This window comes from Heliangelus exortis, chromosome 9 (assembly GCF_036169615.1).
Source record: "Heliangelus exortis chromosome 9, bHelExo1.hap1, whole genome shotgun sequence".
In the NCBI taxonomy this organism is placed as follows: Eukaryota; Metazoa; Chordata; class Aves; order Apodiformes; family Trochilidae; genus Heliangelus; species Heliangelus exortis.
The window spans coordinates 25,348,624-25,365,798 of NC_092430.1; the positions used below are offsets into that span (position 1 = coordinate 25,348,624).

General features: G+C 48.4%; 1 protein-coding gene and 2 long non-coding RNA genes across 3 annotated transcripts; 1 reads left to right on the forward strand and 2 right to left on the reverse strand.

Moving 5' to 3' along the window:
- The first annotated feature begins 633 nt into the window (after window positions 1–633).
- Window positions 634–5,739, forward strand: C9H3orf33 (chromosome 9 C3orf33 homolog). The gene is made up of 6 exons (XM_071752860.1): window positions 634–812; window positions 902–961; window positions 2,666–2,819; window positions 3,547–3,707; window positions 4,129–4,422; window positions 5,330–5,739. Exons 1-5 carry the CDS (start codon window positions 732–734, stop codon window positions 4,393–4,395), a joined length of 723 nt encoding a protein of 240 aa, XP_071608961.1. The 5' UTR covers window positions 634–731; the 3' UTR covers window positions 4,396–4,422; window positions 5,330–5,739.
- LOC139800115 (uncharacterized) lies at window positions 1,590–3,553 on the reverse strand. Its single transcript, XR_011727582.1, has 2 exons — window positions 3,452–3,553; window positions 1,590–3,421 (listed from the first exon to the last, which is right to left on the reverse strand). It is a non-coding gene; the product is annotated as an uncharacterized lncRNA (long non-coding RNA).
- LOC139800114 (uncharacterized) lies at window positions 5,704–7,802 on the reverse strand. Its single transcript, XR_011727581.1, has 2 exons — window positions 7,092–7,802; window positions 5,704–6,479 (listed from the first exon to the last, which is right to left on the reverse strand). It is a non-coding gene; the product is annotated as an uncharacterized lncRNA (long non-coding RNA).
- Between the last annotated feature and the right edge of the window lie 9,373 nt (window positions 7,803–17,175).

The window sequence follows — 17,175 nt, forward strand, 5'->3', positions numbered from 1 at the left end:
CTCAGTTCAAGCGCAAACCAGCCCGGGGTGGGGCGGCAGCAGCTCGGGACCGGAGCCGGACTTTGGCCCCGTCTGGAGGAGCCTTAAGGGGCCTGATAGCCCCAAAATCCGCTCCGCCCGCGGCCTCGCTCCCCGCCCCGCTTCCCCTCGTCCCCGCCCTGGTTCCCCTCCCCTCCCCGCCCCGGTTCTACCCCAATCCCCGCCCCGCTTCCCCTCGTCCCCGCCCTGGTTCCCTTCCCATCCCCGCCCCGGTTCTACCCCAATCCCCGCCCCGCTTCCCCTCGTCCCCGCCCCGGTTCTTTCCCCTACTCCCTCCCCATTTCTCCTCCCGTCCCCGCCCCGGTTCTTTCCCCTACTCCCTCCCCATTTCTCCTCCCGTCCCCGCCCCGGTTCTTCCCCCACTCCCTCCCCGGTTCTCCTCCCATCCCCGCCCCGCTTCCCCTCGTCCCCGCCCCGCTTTCCTTCCCGTCCCCGCCCCGCTTTCCTTCCCGTCCCCGCCCCGGTTCTTCCCCTATTCCCTCCCCGGTTCTCCTCCCGTCTCCGCCCCGGTTCTTCCCCCATTCCCGCCCCGGTTCTGCTCCCGTCCCCGCCCCGGTTCTTCCCCCATTCCCGCCCCGGTTCTTCCCCCATTCCCGCCCCGGTTCTGCTCCTGTCCCCGCCCCGGTTCTTCCCCCATTCCCGCCCCGGTTCTGCCTGTAGTGGGGGCGGCTGCGGGCCGGGCGGTATCGGCCATGCCGGAGCGGGGTAGCGGTGCGGCCGGGGCCGTGTCCCGCCTCTCCGAGTGGGTGGACGAGCACCTCAGCCTCCTGCGGGTAACGGGGCCGGGGGGCCGTGGGGGGCCATGAGGGGCCATGGGGAGCCCCGCTGAGCCCCGCTGAGCCCCGCTCTCCTCTGCCCGCAGGGCCTCAGCGCCGGGATGGCGGTGGCGGGGCTGCTGGTGCTGGCCCGCAGTGTCCGCATGGTGAGTGCGGGGCCGGGACTGCCCAGGGCAGGGTGGGGAGGTGGGAGGTGGGAGATAAACAGGGCCCGGGGGCTGCTGTTGGGAGTCCTCTCCCAATCCGCATCTCCAAGGCCGGAAGCGAGACACCTCCTTTTTCCCCCTTTTGATGTTTTCTGCTTGTTTTCTAGCTTGTTCTGGAGCTCAGGCGCAGCTTCCTGCAGCCCTTGGTGCAGATAACGCGCGTTTATCTCTGCGGGTGTACGGCCCAAGCTGCCTGGTCCAAATAAAGCTGAACTAGAGGGGGTTTCCTCACATCTTTTCTCCGTAATTCCATGAGCTGAAACGCTTTTCAAATATTTTTAAATATTATCCGGAAGCTTCCTTCAAATAATGATTTCCCGGCAGGTACTGATGCTTCACCACTAACTCCAGACAAAGTCTTTTCAGACAGGGAGCTTCCCACCCTCCCACTCCCTTCCACCTGTGCAGAAATTTACGATTTCCCCAATCTTCCCTCTGCCCAATTCCAAATGCAGTTTGCTATGAGAGAATATTTGTGGAAAGTTTTTGTTTTAAAATCTTACCAGAAAGCCTGAGCTACAAGTATTGCCAGAATTCCCTTTGTTTCTGTTTTGTTTGGGTCTGTGGATTTGTTTTTGTTTTTTTTTTTTTTTAATTAAACCACAGGTTTGTGGATCTTTACCAGGTTGTTGGAGCTTCCAGTGCAAATGAGATCTCACCTGAGCAACTTCTCTTTGTAAAAACCCTCAGGCTTTCTGCCCACAAGATCCTGAATTTCCATATTCCTCTGGACCACGGATGGGAAGATTTACTGAATAAGTGACATACAGTAGAAAGATCTTCAAGTTTAGTCGTGGTGGTTTGGGTTTTTCTTTTCCCCAAGGGCTGGTGTTTCACAGGGGTGGTTTACAAGCAGGTTGGTGCTCTTCACAGCTGCACAGAATTAAGTCAGTGTTCCTCCAGAGGCTCCTTACAGTGGCACCTCCAGACATCAGTGCCTTAATTCAGGGTGTTGGTGTGTGTGTCCCCTGGTGCTTGCCCTTCTCCCTCCACCAGTGGCTGCTCCATTCCTCTCTGCTGCTGAGCTCAGTTTTCCTGTGTGATCATGTAAGTGTCCCTTTGAATCCCCCTCCTCTTCATCCAGGGCCGTGGTATCAAATTTAATTTTCTTGTGATCTTTTTCAAGGTGCACACCTGCTTTGCTCTCTCTCCTCTTTTAGTCCCTGATCAAAGCCTGTGTTCTTTCTGTCTTCCTGCTCCCCCTTTGTTTTCAGTGCATCAGTTTTTTTGCCAGCTTCTTTAAATACCTCTTGGCTTCCTTTCACCCTTATCTTGGCACAGCTCAGGATGCTTTTAAAATACACTCAGGTTCTCAGGACACTTGTAAAGCGTGGGGAGTCAAGTGGGCTGTGGTAACACTGCTCACACAACACCAGGCTCTTTTCTTTCCCCAAACCTTGCTTTGGTGCCCAGCCCTGAGGTTGCAAGCCCTGTAAAACAGAGAACACCCCCAAAAAAGAATCTGGAGAGGCTGGTGCATAGTGGCTCCTGCAGCTGATGACTGTTAAAAAATAGATACTTGCTCATGCTATCTAATAATAGATCTGCAATGTGCCAAACTGTTTTAAGAAGTTGGGTTTAATGTGATTGTAACTGCTGGGCTATTTTTTTTAACTTTTATCTTGCTCTTCTTTCCATCACTAGACAACAAAGTTTACGAGGGCTTTGGATATACCTGTGAAGTTTGTAGAAAAGAATGTGAAGCTGCGGGGGAGGTTACATCACATCACTGAGAAAGGCCTGGAAGTGGAGCACATCCCCATTAGCATTCCTTTCTTTGCATCCATACAGAGAAAATGTAGGTAAAAGGAGGTGGGGAACACGGGCAAGAAAAAGAGGTGGTGGTTGTTGATGCAGCTACAAAGAGGGGGGAGCTGGAGAGGAGGGGCTGGGGTACAGCTCTGGCTCTGCCTCTCATGTGCTTGTGTCCCAGGGGGGATGCTGGGGAGTAACGGGTTGCAGGAGAAAGAGCTTGGCAGAGCAGGATTCATGTTCATTACCAGCATTACTGTAGTGTTTCTCTGGCAGCAAAAGCTGACACCCAGGCAGCTGGTTTGCTTGCACAGCTCATCTCATTCCTGGCCAAAAGGCTGCTGGGATGGTGCCTTTGTTCCCAGATGAAGATCTGGTGACTACCAGACACGTTCTTGTGGTCAGCTTTCCTGGGACTGTCCATCCTGTCTGAGTCTCACACGTGCTGTGCCTGTACCTGCAGGCACTGATCCTCCTTGCCTGGTGCTTCTGCCCCTTCAGATAAAATTACAGTGACTGATAGATTAGTGCAGCTCTTTCTGTGTGTATCCAAAATAAAACAAACTGGCATCTTGAATTACTTCTTCACTGAAAGAGACATGAGACCAAATTCTTCTTTGCAAATAATGAGTGCTTTGGGGAACTAAACTGAATTATTTTTCTTTTTTTTAAGTCCACAGGAATAAGTTCAGTACCAGCAGGTGAAGGGCTGTGCAGAGCATGGTGTTTCCTTTGCTGCACCCAGTAACCAGGTTGTGTCTCTGTGTGGTCAGGGCAGTCCAAAGGACTTCTGCTGGTGCGACTTGCTGGAGTGGAGCTGGCTCCTGGTGGCTTGGCCTGGTTACAGCAAGAGCTAAAACCCAACCAAATGATCTGGTTCCAACTTCTGGGCAGGGAGGAGTTGGCACTTGAGTGCCTTGTTTTAGTAAAAAAGGTAAATACGGTGACAAAAATTTACTTTCATCTGCAGTTTTGAGTTTGACTGTAGTTAAACAATTCCACTGTCTCAGTACATTTGAGGAATTTTGCTATTCAGAATTTATCTGTTTTGATGCAAATTTTAGTAAATGTATCTGTAAATCTGATTCCTAGAGCAGTGTTTTCTCAGACTGATTCATGACAGGAGTGGATTACTCTGTCAGGCAGTGGTACACTGTATCTTGGGGGTCTGATTACCCTGACATTTAGTCTCTTGCAGCAGCAGGGTGTTTGCTCAGGCTTCCTCTGAGCTTTTAACTCTTTCTGCCAGAGAGTAGATTCACTCAGAATTAGGGCTTGTATCTCAGGGTTCACAACAACAACAAAACCAATGAAACTGTTTTAAGTGTGATGATGTTTATTGTGCCTTTTCACAGGGACTTTTTTTCAGCGTGTGCTTAAATGAGCAGATCTTGAGGCAGGGGCTTGGCAGAGCAGCACGGATTGAAGGACTGCATCACCATTCCCAGCTGTACTGGAAACTCCACAAAAGGATGCTGCAAGCAGAGTTCAAGGCCTTGAAAAAAAATAAAGGAATCTGGAAAGAAGCAAACTACACTGGAAGAGTTGGAGATCGGATAAGCAACAACAGATTTGTACAGACATTGAAACAGTTTGTGAGCTGGCTGAGAAGCTCTGTTTAAAGGGGGACTTGCCTGGAGGAATGCCAGGTATCTGTCAGGTGCTTTATGTGATGTTGAAGTCTCTGATAAAAACCAGTGCCCATCATTTTGAGGATCTCTGCCTTGAACAGACAGCCCATAGTTACTTAATGCCACGGTGTAACCCTTAAGGGACCAAAATTCAGTGGCAATATGCAGGCCACAAATTAAATGTCCTCAAGCTGCACTTTTCCATGAGTGTCTTAAAGGAGTTGTCAGGTTTCTACCTGCACAGCTGTGTCAACCAGCAGTGCAAGCAGCCAACACTCCTATTTTTAAGAGGTGCAGAGTGTTGGTTCATAGTGTACAGCCTCTCTCTGCTCCTCCCTGACATGTCAGTAAGAGGTAGAAAACTCCATTTCACACCTTTACAAAGTGTCTGGGCATGTGTTTGCACAAGCATTTTGTTTGACTTCTATTCTTATGCTGCTCTTCTGTGTATTTTATGTTTTAAAAATCTTTCATCTTGAATAATGGGTTGCATTGCTACAGAGATAAAAGGTAATTTGTTATGGCTGATCTTAAAGCTGATAAAGTCATAACTGCAGTTTCTTGGGAAAAAAAATCACTTGTTATATCAAAGAATATAAACGAGGCTGTCAGTAATCCACATTTTATAAGACAACGTTCCCTTCAAGATAAAGTGCTGTTTTTTCTGATGGTTCTGTAAATATCCAAGGTTTGATTAAAATACAACTTAAACATGACATTTGGAAAGGCAGGCCACACTGTGCTAAGAACTTAAATTCTTGTTTTGTTTTTGAAAAACCTTAAGTGTATGACTGCATTATTTTGTGAATATTCTCAGGCTAAAGATTTAATTTCTTATGTTCATTGTTACATGTTTTCTGTACCAAGCACTTGACCTTTGTTTAACCTTCACAGTTTCCAACACTTCTTTAAATGTGTTTTACAGATTTTCTTTCTTTCTGTGTGATTCCTTGCCAAAGAAATACTACGGAGAAGAGTGTGGTACAAAAAAAATCTTTAAAACCAAGCTTTGCTTGTCTGACCATGAGTTGCTACATCATCATTTTCTCTGCTGACTTGAGGGCAAAATTACAAATCCTGAGGCTCATAGAAAACTGGATTCTGCACTTCTGGTTGCTAAAGGAAGTCATGGAAGGATTTATCACAAAAATCCACTGTAAAGCTGAGAAAAATCTCAGGAAATGGCGTGCTACGTTTCTAGCAAGTAGAGGTGAGGTGTAGGCAAGTGTGAACCAAATTTGCTCACTCACAATCTAAATCCCTTTTTACCCTTGATGAAGTTCAGAAAAGCCCTAGAGATTTTCCTAAATTACAGCAAAATATTGTATCTTTTCAGTTGTGCCTTGCATTCTCATCTTTTTAAAGTCTTTCACAGCTGCTTTATCACTTACTTAGCTTCCTCTTCACTTGAGCTAAATTTTTGAAGCTTCCTGCCCTGTATTTGTGGCCATGAGGTATTCTAACAATTTCAGAAGGAAGTATAGAGAAGGTTACCTAAAAGCATTTAATTCAAGCCTCTAACTTCTTTCCATGTTTGTTGCACCTAACAAGTTTTGGTGATGTGCTCTTACTACTGTTCTTGGTCAGCACACAAAGCCAGGGAAGCAGCTTCTTGTGCAGGATCAGTGCTGAAAGGGACAATCTCAGAGAGTTCAGATCCCTCAGAGAGGGATCCGAGGCTGCAGTGACAACTGATTTCAAGAGACTCATCTCCTGTAATTGTCAGTTAATGCTGTTTCCTTATCATCCAGGGCTTATCTGTTTTAAAAACAACAACAAGGCAGCCACCCCCCTGAAAAGAGCACAGCTGAGTTCAAAGCTGTGCTTTCCATCTGTGCAAGGCTTGAGAGGTTGCAGATCTTGTCTCCGTGGGAGGCCGGTCTATTGAAAAGCCGGTAACAGGAGTCGGAACAAATCGCTGTGTGGAAGCGAGCTGAGGAGCTGCCTGGGAGGTCAGGGGGAGAGAAGGCACTTTTCTCCATTGTATACAAACCCCCCAGGCTGCCCTCAGCAGCACCATCCCATTCCTTCAGCCCCAGCAGCGATCAGCGTCCTTCCAGGCAGAGCATGCAGTTCTGTGATCAGGAATAAGGACAAGAAATTAAATAAACCGGTTAGGTCTCCTGCCCTCAGCCCTGCAACTCCCAGTACTCTGTGAGCATCTCAAAAAGTTTGTAGGGGGTGAAAGGCTTCCAAATGGTCCCCCTAAGAAAAATATCTTCACGTTGCACAGGCTTTTTATGGCTGGTGCGGCAAATGGCTGTCATAAACATGGCCAGGCTGCTTCAGGGGGACAGGAGGGACATGGAGCCACCTTCCTCAGAGGGACAGGAGGGACATGGAGCCACCTTCCTCAGAGGGACAGGAGGGACATGGAGCCACCTTCCTCTGAGGGACAGGAGGGACATGGAGCCACCTTCCTCAGAGGGACAGGAGGGACATGGAGCCACCTTCCTCTGAGGGACAGGAGGGACATGGAGCCACCTTCCTCAGAGGGACAGGAGGGACATGGAGCCACCTTCCTCTGAGGGACAGGAGGGACATGGAGCCACCTTCCCTGCACGTCCCTGCCCTGCCCACTGTGTCAGAGCTCGCACTTGGCTGCTGCCTGTGACACACTCGCCCCTCACCCGCGGGGCCAGGGGTACACCAAGTGATACTTTCAAACGCGGAGATTCAGACTTAACCTCAGGCTGAGTCCCCTCAGGACGGGACTCTCAGCGGCCGCCGCTTCGCCAGGGAAATCGGAGCCGTGAAGTGTCGGTTACCGGTTCCGGCAGCCGGCGCGGGTGAACAGCGCTTAGACTTCACCGTAGATGATTCAAGGAGAAAAAACCAAACCAAACCAAACCCAACAAAAACTCGCTCCGAGCGGACCCTCTCCCTGCCCCGGGCGGTGCGGGGCCGCTGTGGAGAGGGGCGGTGCGGGCCCGCGCGCGGCAGGTGCGGCGCTCGTGGCGGTTGCGGCGGTTGCTGCCGCCCCGCGCGTCTCCACGGCACCTGCCGCCTCCCTCAGCCCCCGCGGGCCGCCCCTCGCCTCAGCCCGCACCGCTTCACCGCCGCTTCGGAACTTGGTGAGTCCCGCCCTCAGCAGCTTCTACCGGGACGGTGAGGGGAAGGGCCCCTCGCCCCGCGGCAGCCGTGAGGCGGGAGCCGCGCTGAGGAGCAGCGGCTGAGGGGTGGGAGCGGCCCGGGGGGCTCTGAGGGGCGGCGCGGCGCCCCGGCGGCTGGGAGCGGACACACAATGGAGCAGGTTGAATGGGAGCGGGCAAGGGGCCCCCGCAAAACCGGGGCTGGATCGCTGGGCTCAGCCGCCACCGCCGCTCTGCCGGCGGGCGGGAAGGCGCTCCGCTCCGGGAGAGGCAGCGCTCCGGGTTTCCCCTGCGCTCTGAGGCGGAGGGCGGGCAGGGCCGGGGCGGGCCGGGCGGCAGCGCCGTGCGTTTGAACCGCAGGAGAGCAGGTTGAGGCGGCGGAGGTGCGGGACCGGACCGAGCCGAGCCCGGAGCCCCGCGGTGGGTGAGTGCGGGCGGGACGGAACGGGCTCCGAGCGGCACGGAGCGGGCTCCGAGCGGGACGGGCTCCGAGGCGGGTGCCCCCTGTCCCTGAGGCGCGGGCGGGTGTCGGCTGTGAGGCGGCCCCGGGGGGGTCCTTGTGGCGGGGCTGGGCCGGACTGCCCGCCCCTCAGGGAACCTCCGCCAGGCTCTCGTTTCGGGGATGGATGCCGGGTTTACCTCTGTTTGCGGACAAAGTGAAGGTTTACTTTATAAAACTTTATAAAGGAACCGCGACCTTTCCCTCTCCTGCGGCCGCAGGGGCCGGGCCCGGGGCAGCCCCCGGGGGGTCCCAGGGGCACAGCCAGGACCCGCGGTACCCAGCGGGGTACCCAGGGGGGTGCTCAGGGGGGTACCTGGGGCTGTCCCAGCCCGAGTCACAAGGAGCTGCTCCGGCGGCTGCCTTGGCCGTGTTTGTTCTGTTGGTTAAATAATGAATCATGCCTGATAAACTTCGAGTCTTCTTGTGGGCTCTTTGCCCCTCTCTCTTGGGGGTATGAACCTCCTTTTTGCCGTGACGTTCCGCTTCAGGGTTGTGTCAGAATAGCTGCAGCAGCCGGTTCGGTGATGAGCTAAAACCGGAGGAAATTGCAGCTGCCCGGTGTGCCTGGGGCTGGGGCCAGAGCGTGTTAAATGAGGCTGAATAAAGGCGTGTTAAATAAATGCTGACCCCAGGGAGAGGAGTGGAGGACATCACCCCAAGAGAGTGGCAGAGCAACCCTTGGTCCTGACCCTGTGCTGCAATAGGTGGGAGTTGAGAAGAGCCAAGCCTCTTGCTGCGTTGAGTCTTTCCTAAAATACCTTGCTTGAGGGCTGATAATCTAGTCCATAAGCCATTTTTAAAGAAAAAAAAAAAAAAGAAATACGATGAGGTGGAAATTTTATTCCGTTTGCATTTTGTTGTAATAAAGCAATTGTATAATTCTGGGAACTTCAACTCTATCTGACTGAAAACTGGTTTTAGAAGAAGTGTTATTAAATTCCAGGGAGAAAGATATAAGCCTTATCTGATGAACTGCTCATAGGCTCTTTGTTTAAAGTGTGCTTCAACTCCTGGGTTATAAAGCACAATGTTTGCCTGGTTTTGGTGGACTCTCCTGATTTACTTGTCCTTGGGACTTCTGGCCCGTGTATTACACAACTCAGAAGAAGCAAATGAAAACTTTGGTTGCCTGTTATGAAATGTGAAAGAATAACTGCACATAAAGTTACTGAAAGGACAGGATTCAACCCTGCAACGGGACACCTCAGTTAAAGATAATATGGTACATAGAAAGAAAATGTGGACTTTTTGGGAGGTGAGAGACAGCACTGTTATAAATCTTCCTGTTTCTTTAAACATTATCTCCCTGGAATAAGCTTGAGAAAACTACCTTTTTTTCCTTTTTTTTTTTTTTTTTTTTTTTTTTTTTTTTTTTTTTAAATCTGAAGGATGCTTTTTCCAGGTTTAGAAATGCCAGTTAGCTTCTGCAGAAAAAAATGTTACATTTTACCCGTTGAAGATAATTTGTGAAAAATGATCTGACTGGTTATAGACAGTTCCTGGTTTTATGCTACCTATTGTCTATAAAAATGGGGATCAGCTGGTGGTTTTGGATCAAGTGGTGCACAGCTCATTATTTTAACAATACTGGCTGAGCTTGGGAGGTTGCCTAGGGAATTGATTTAATACTCCTGCCCTTTCACCCTTTGAGGAGGGTGTCCCACGATGACTTTGATCAAAATCTCCAGTATCTGTGAAGGAGAATAAAATTTTCACTCAGTAAAAGCAAAGGAGAGGCCGCCTGCTATTAACAGATCCTGGCTGTGCATGAGTCAATCTGTAATTAAAAATATTATCAAAAAACACCGGTGGCACTGAAACTGTTTCATAAGCATCAAAATGCGGAAGGAAAATTAGTCCTCTGTTCAATATTAACTTCCCCTTGTTTTGAGGAAAGGCTTTAACACTGAAGCTGGTTATTTCTGTTGGCTCTACGGAAGAATCTTTCTATAAATAAGAGTGATTTTCCTTTAATGAAATCTGATTAAGGATTTTCTTGTTTTAAGGTGTCAAGAACCAATTCAATGTAAATTGATAGCCTGGATGGCAAAGCCAGGGCCACAGTTGTTGGTGGTGCTCCTTTTCTTTGTTGTTTGGTTTTTTTTGTTTTTTAGAAACTTTTTAAAAAGTCTGATAAAGCATCCCCCAAATCTCTGGATTTGGAAAGCAGGGGTTTGTTTCCAGGTCTGTTGAAGACCTCCAGGTTTTTTTCCTGTGTCTCTAGGGGAGGCAAGACTGACACATGTAATTGCCTTGTGGGGTCTTCGAGAGACATCTTTTATTAGTGCTTCAAATTCACTTGGCCGTGTTGAAATGAGGGTGCTTTAGAAACAGAGTTATTACAGCATTTTCCTCTTGGCATAGCAGGATGCAGAGCATGTTCCAAGCAGTCGTGGGGCTGTAGTAGTGTCAGGGTGCTGCAGGCACTGCCCAGCAGAGCGTGGTTCCCCTGGGCTGAGCCAGAGATTCATTGGGCTGAACCACTGGGGCTGGAGCTGGCTCTGTTCCACATCCAGAAACAGAAGGTGCTTCCCCTGGAGTCCTGCTGAGGCTGGCCAGCATTAGTGCATGCTGATCTAACTGCCAGGAGGAGTGTGTGTCTGTTCTCTTTTTCTTTCTTTTTCTTTCTTGTTTAATTTAGAAAGCTGGAATTGTTTTTCTGTGAAAAAGGTGATTTCCTTGTCCCGGTCTCCATGGCCACAGAGGGCATTTGTCATTGCTCCTGAGATCTGAGCTTGCCCTCTGCTTTCCTGACTCAAGAAGCCTTTTGCTGGTCATCTGGCATCACAGAAGCACTATCTGGTTGCAGCTGATGTGGAGCAGGTATCTGGGAGATGAAAAGGCAGGTTGGGAGATCCAGAAAGAGAGGAACTACCCACTAGTGGGGATACACAGACTGCAATTCCCAGTAGGGCAGTGGGAGTGCAGAGGAGCAGAAGGAAGGGGTGGGCAGAGCTGGTGACAGCAGTTTGAAGCAGCCCTGTTGCAGTGCTAGAAGAAGCCACAGGCAGGACACAGGAGATGCAGCAGATGCCTCTGGGGAGGCTCAGGACTGCAGGAGGACAACGCCAAAGTGCTGCAAGGGTGCTTGGCAGCGTTACCATTCATGGGAAGAGATGTCCCCAGGAGTCTCTTCACCCTGAAATAACCCAGGGCTGCTTGCACGATGTTTCAGGTGGAGACAAGCTGTCGTGTAAAGCAACCTGTGCTCCACTGCAGCCCTGATTTATTGGAGCTGACACAAAGCTGAGGTACCTGTGCACACTGAGCGTGACCAAGCGTGTCCAGAGGTGGAGCAGGGGATGTGCTGTTCTGGGGCTGTTCAGCCTGAAGAAGAGGAGGCTCAGGGGAGACCTCATCGCTCTCTACAACTACCTGAAAGGAGGTTGTAGCCAGGTGGGAGTTGGTCTCTTTTCCCAGATGACTTTCAACAAGACAAGAGGGCACAGTCTTAAGTTGTGCCAGGGGAGATTTAGGCTGGATATCAGAAAGAATTTTTTTACGGAGAGGGTGATCAGGCAATGGAATGGACTGCCCGGTGAGGTGGTGGATTCTCCATCCCTGGAGACATTTAAAAAGAGCCTGGATGTGGCACTCAGTGCCATGGTCCAGCAACCGCACCGGTGGATCAAAGGTTGGACTTGATGATCTCTGAGGTCCCTTCCAACCCAGCTAATTCTATGATTCTATGATTCTATGACTGTAGCTGCCTGCCCCAAACAGGCATTGCTGAGCCTCTCACTGATGTGTTGCCCGTGTTCTTTGCTTGGTCTAAATTTCAGTCGTGGGTGATTGACCTGTTGGTTGGTAGCCAAATTGGCAGTGTCTGCCCACAAGGAAAAATGGCAGAATATTGGCAATTACTGTGTCAGCTGTTGACATACAGAAAGGGTCTTCTTGAGTGAAGTGTCTGCTCTCTGGGGGACTGCTTATCAATCAGCAAGTAGCCAACCACCATACAAGATGCAGATCATCCACACACATGACTGGCTGTGTTGGCACAAGTCCTTTCCAAGCATCTTATTTTTATCTTCCTATTTTATCACATTGTTTGAATTATTCTGTGGTACAGCTCAGCGACACTGAGAATTTCATAGATTCTGGCAATAGCTGTCAGTTCAGCAGTAGCTGTTTTAGCTAATGAAATGGCAGGGTTGCCTCTTACAAGGAATAGGGTCTCTCATTAACTGTGTGTCTGAAAATGACTTGTCCAAATTCCTAAATATTTACTGCTGGTGAGAGATGGATACTTACAGGCAGGATCTGGTGTGCTGTCTATACATGCTTTTTACAGGTTTTGTTTCTGCTGAGCTGTAGAGGAAGAAAAGACTTTGTGTCTTTAAAGCATCATTTTGTTGTTGAGAAAACGTCTTAAAGATCGTTCCAGGTATTTTCAGCAGCTCTTAAAGAACTCCTTGCCTTTTGGGTTTCCCACTCCAGGCAGAGATGCAGGTGGTGATGCAGTTCTGACCAGAGCTCCAGTTAAAGCAGTGCTGGATGTGTTCTTTGGAGACCATCAGTCTGCTTTTGCTGGCACTTCTGACAGTTCACCCCAGTCAGCATCACCACTGGACTGAGGGCTTTGAACCTGGGTTTTTTTTCTTAACCACATGCACTTCTGTAATTCATTGGAGTCCATGGAAATTTATCATCTCCAGAAAAAGATCCAGGTAAAGTTGGATGATTTTTTTTTTTTTCCTGTTCCAGTTTTTACTTGGGAATTGGGGCATGAGCTTGGAATCTCTGAGAGTTCACAAACTGCCTCAGTTTAGTCAGTTCCCCTGATTTTGGGACCTTTGGGCTGGGTGGCTCTTGGAGCTGACAGTTCTGGGCTTGCTGTACATTCCTCTGCTTGCTTTGAAGGGAGCAGTCATGTTTGTGGAAGAAATTGGAGAAAACATGAAAATCTTAAAGAATATAATAGAATCTGAAGATGTGTTGTTGATGGTGCATAAAAAATAGTTGGCAATGTGGTGAAGGGAGTTCTCTGCAGATAAAGATCTCCAGTGTAGGAAGTCTCCTGTGTTCAGCAGCTGGAGTTTGAAAACTTTTGAGCAGCAAAAGCAAAAAATTATTTGGGTTAATGACTTGGTGTACAGAGGGCTGGCAAAAAGCAGCCAGAAGGTGTGCAGAGGACTGGAATGATGTGTAAGGAAAAGAGTCTTGCACATTTATTCCTATTTATCAGTTCCACATCAGGTGGGATGAATGTGACACTGAACATAGGCTGTGCAAGGTGTCTTCTGAAGCAGTGCCCACTGAGCAATAGAGGCACCAGCATGCTGCCCTCCTGGAAAGAATTCCTTAAACGGGAGAAAAAGAAATTCCACGTAGGCTTCTTGAGGAATGGGGAGCAAATGCTAATTCCCTTTCAGGGTCTGTTGCCATGGGGAGTCAGTTCAAATCCTTTCTAACGCCTTCCTCAGCAGCAAGTTGTGCTGACACATGCTTTTCACCACTTCTCAGAAAGAGCAGAGAAACGACCTGAAACAAAAGCACCAGCAGAGCCAGCAGCAGGGGGAAGATGCAGGTTTGCTGTGGGGTGGGGAAGATGCAGGTTTGCTGTGGGGTGGGGAAGATGCAGGTTTGCTGTGGGGTGGGGAAGATGCAGGTTTGCTGTGGGGTCACTGTGGGTGGGACAGGTAAGGAAGCTGTCACTGCCCATGCTGACAGCACACCCGCCCTCCTGCCTGCATGGGGTGGGCTGTGTGGGGCAGGAATGGGTGCTGGGCAACCTCTCAGCCAGACACCATGTAGGGTGCCCTGCAGGCAGCCCTGCCTGCTCCTCTCCTGACTACTGAGAGGGTAGTTTGTGGAGCAAACTGGGCACCAGTCCTCCAGCACACACATTGCAGTGGAAATCAGAAGAGACCCTTCTCCTGAACATGCCCTCCCCAGTCCAAGGCCTCAACCCTTTGTTATATTGATATAAAGAAATTGTAGATTCTGGAGAGAGGGAGTGAAGCCACTTCCAATTGTTTGCACCACAACATGCAACCAGGAAAATTTATGTTCTCACCAACTTTCTTTTCTTGGAACATGCCAAAATATGTTGCAGGGTTTCTCCTAGGTTAGTTTATCAGCAGTCATTGTCAGGAACTTCTTCCCAGGCCTTATAGGTTACAAAACATCTGCTTTCTAAATAAAGTATCAACAAATCCTCTGGTGGAACAATCCCAAGCTTTCAAAGACCAGCAGCTACGCAAGGTGGGCTCCATTTTTTCTAAAAAATATCCACAAAACAAAGTAGCCGTCTGATGAAAAGCTGATGGAGAGCTTGATCTGGAACATGTCTTTAAAGCAACAATAGGATTGTACAGAGACACCAAGGATCCCTCTGGCAGCCCTGCTCCTGCTCCTGAGGTGTGCAGGGGAATCTTTTCTTACTCTCAGATTAAGGTACATCAGTTAACCTCTCTCTGCTTTAATAATGTATGTAGATCTGTTATGAAGCACAAGCACTCAGCTTTGGAATACCACCTCAGTATTCTCCAAGGAAAGTTCAAAGCAGTGTGTGTAGTGTGATTTGGTGTTTATTTTTTTGTGCTTGCAGTAACTGGAAGCTAACTGGATGCTCAGGCAGCAGAGACTCTGGGTGTCCCCAGCACAGTTAAGCTTTCACATTGAAGACCAATGATTTTTCTGTTCAGTGTATTCTGACTTCTTTGGGCCAGCCAGATGGTCTGTCCACCCTCCTGTACAGGTGTCTCTAGTGCTTTTAAGAGTGCTGTCTGGCCACATCTGGAGCTAATGCAGTATTATTTCCAGTCACACATTTAGTGTGTCCTTTCCTTGACTCTGTATTGCTCTTCTCAGTTTAAACAATTTATTTTTTCCCCTGATGTACTTACCTTGTGTCACTTGTATCTCTGAACTATTTTTCACTGTAAAACTGACCATTAACAGGTATCTGAAATAGATGCAACCTTCCAAAATCTACTGCCCTCTGAGTATTTCCTGGACTTTCTTTACTGTTAAAAGTAGAATTGCTAGGCACGTATGCTTTTTAAAAAGCTTTGACAGGACTTCTTTACAAAATAATTTGGTTTACTGTGCACCATTTTGTGCTAAGGAAAGGAGCAATTTTTTTTAGAAATCATAGTTTCAAAATGTGTTCCCTGGGATACTGGAACAGCAAGTTTTGAAACTGGATCTGTGGTTTTGTCAGTGAAGAACTGGTGAACAGCAGTAGCTGTCCTGTTAGTAGGAGCCATTCATACTATCTGATTGAATTAATAATGTTATCTGTTGGAGTGCTTGAGAAACAAGGCAGGGAGAAGGCAGCTGAGAAAAGGTGAGATTAACAATCTCTCCACACTGTTACCACTCACTTAACTACCCAGTAATCTGTACTCCAGAGAGCTGTGCACAGGCACAAACCCAGTTTTTATCTGATGCTCATAAGTATCTGATGTATAGAAGTTTAACTTTTTTTTTATATCGATTTTTTTTTTTTATATTCGATTTTTTTTTTTACTTTTGTAAAGTGCTGTTCAGTAGAAGTAATCTTCTCTTTGGAAGGGCATCTCTTAGGAATCACTACTCAAAGTACTAAAATAAGGCAGCTGACACACATTTAATGGAAATCAGCTGAAAGAGAAGATTTCCAGTTCCCTGTGTCTGCAGGCTGCACAGGGCACCCCCGTCTCCATTTCCAGGTGAATACATTTTATCCAGATACAAAATAGACCAACTATTCCCACAGTGGAGTAGTGAAGCAGCAGCAGATAAAGTACACAGGTAGTGAACACCCCTTGCTTTACCTCTTGGAATCAAAGTGCCAGGCTCAGGGCAGAGCCTGCAGGAATTCTGCCCATAGTGAAACTGTGATACCCTGAAGCTGAGAAACCTGCAGAGTGGGAAAGTAAGGAGTGTTTTCCTGAACTGGTTGTGTTATCAAGTACCCACAGAAACTCATTTTCAGCTCACGTTTTTATCTGTTCAGGATTATAGTAACTTTTTGCCAAAATAGTTTTGGTGGTGCAGTCCTTTCCCATTTCACCATGTAATTATATGCTTACTGGCACTCTTGCTCCTCTAGTTAATTCTACCTATAGCCTGTATAACATTTTGGTCTATGAGGTGAGCAGGATGTTCTTTCTACTGTGTCATTGTTGAAATGGTGCAAGTTTGTGTACAGCTAAGTTCCCAAGTGCAGTTTCATTTGAAATTATGGTTTTTGCCCCAAAGTGTGTGGTTGTTTGGCTTTTTTTCTTTGTATATTGGTACCATATGGTAAGGTTTGATCCTGGCTGGGCTTTGCCAGAGCTCTATAACTAAGGAAATAACTTTGAGGGGCATCCTAATAACTGGTAGTGTCCTGGTTTTCCTACAGGAGGGATGTGTCAGCTGATGCAGCCACTTTGGGATTCTGCCTTCATCCCTGAGGTGCCAGGGAGAACCATTGTTCCAAGGGGCCACCGTGGTGTGCAGAACCCTTTGTGCAAGAACAAAGGAGTATTGTATCAGCATGAGCCATGAGAGGGAGGGGAGGGGGCTGAAGGGTTTCTTTCAGAGGCACTGCACACATATACGTATCAATAGCAACATTTTCCCCATAAAACATGAGTTCTGTGTGGGAGCAGATCAGCAGATAAGATCTCTTTTCATTTTGTGTAAATTCTTAGTGATGAATATTTGATATCATTTTTCTTGATTAAAACGTGGTGTGCCACTGTATCTTTTATAGCCTGAAGCAAAAAGCCTGGTAGTAGGCTGGACCATGATGCTCACATTATTCCTACACATTTAAAGTAACTGAGAGCCTGTGCCTTACTAATTGACACTAGAAGAGTGGCCCCAGTTATGCCAGGCTATAATGAAAGTTCATGGCTGGTGGGGGCAAAACTCTAAGAAATGTAGCTGAAGTCTGGCAGTAGTAATGGGTATTGCTGCTTAATGTTCCAGATTTTACACTAAGGGCATATTTAACTAAACAATACACAGGCCATACCCAAAAACACATCCTGTGATGGAGACTGAGATAGTTTTAGGATAGAACAAAACAGAAACAGAGCCTCCCCCCCACCCAAAGAGGCAACAGTTGTTTTATGAGGAGGCTTGGGCAGCAGTGTCCTTACATCCTGCTTGTGTGGAGAGAGCTGGTGGTGTCTGTGCCAAGTGTGGGTGAGAAAGCAGCTGGGCTGGTGAGAGTGAGGGTGGGAGTGAGATAAAATG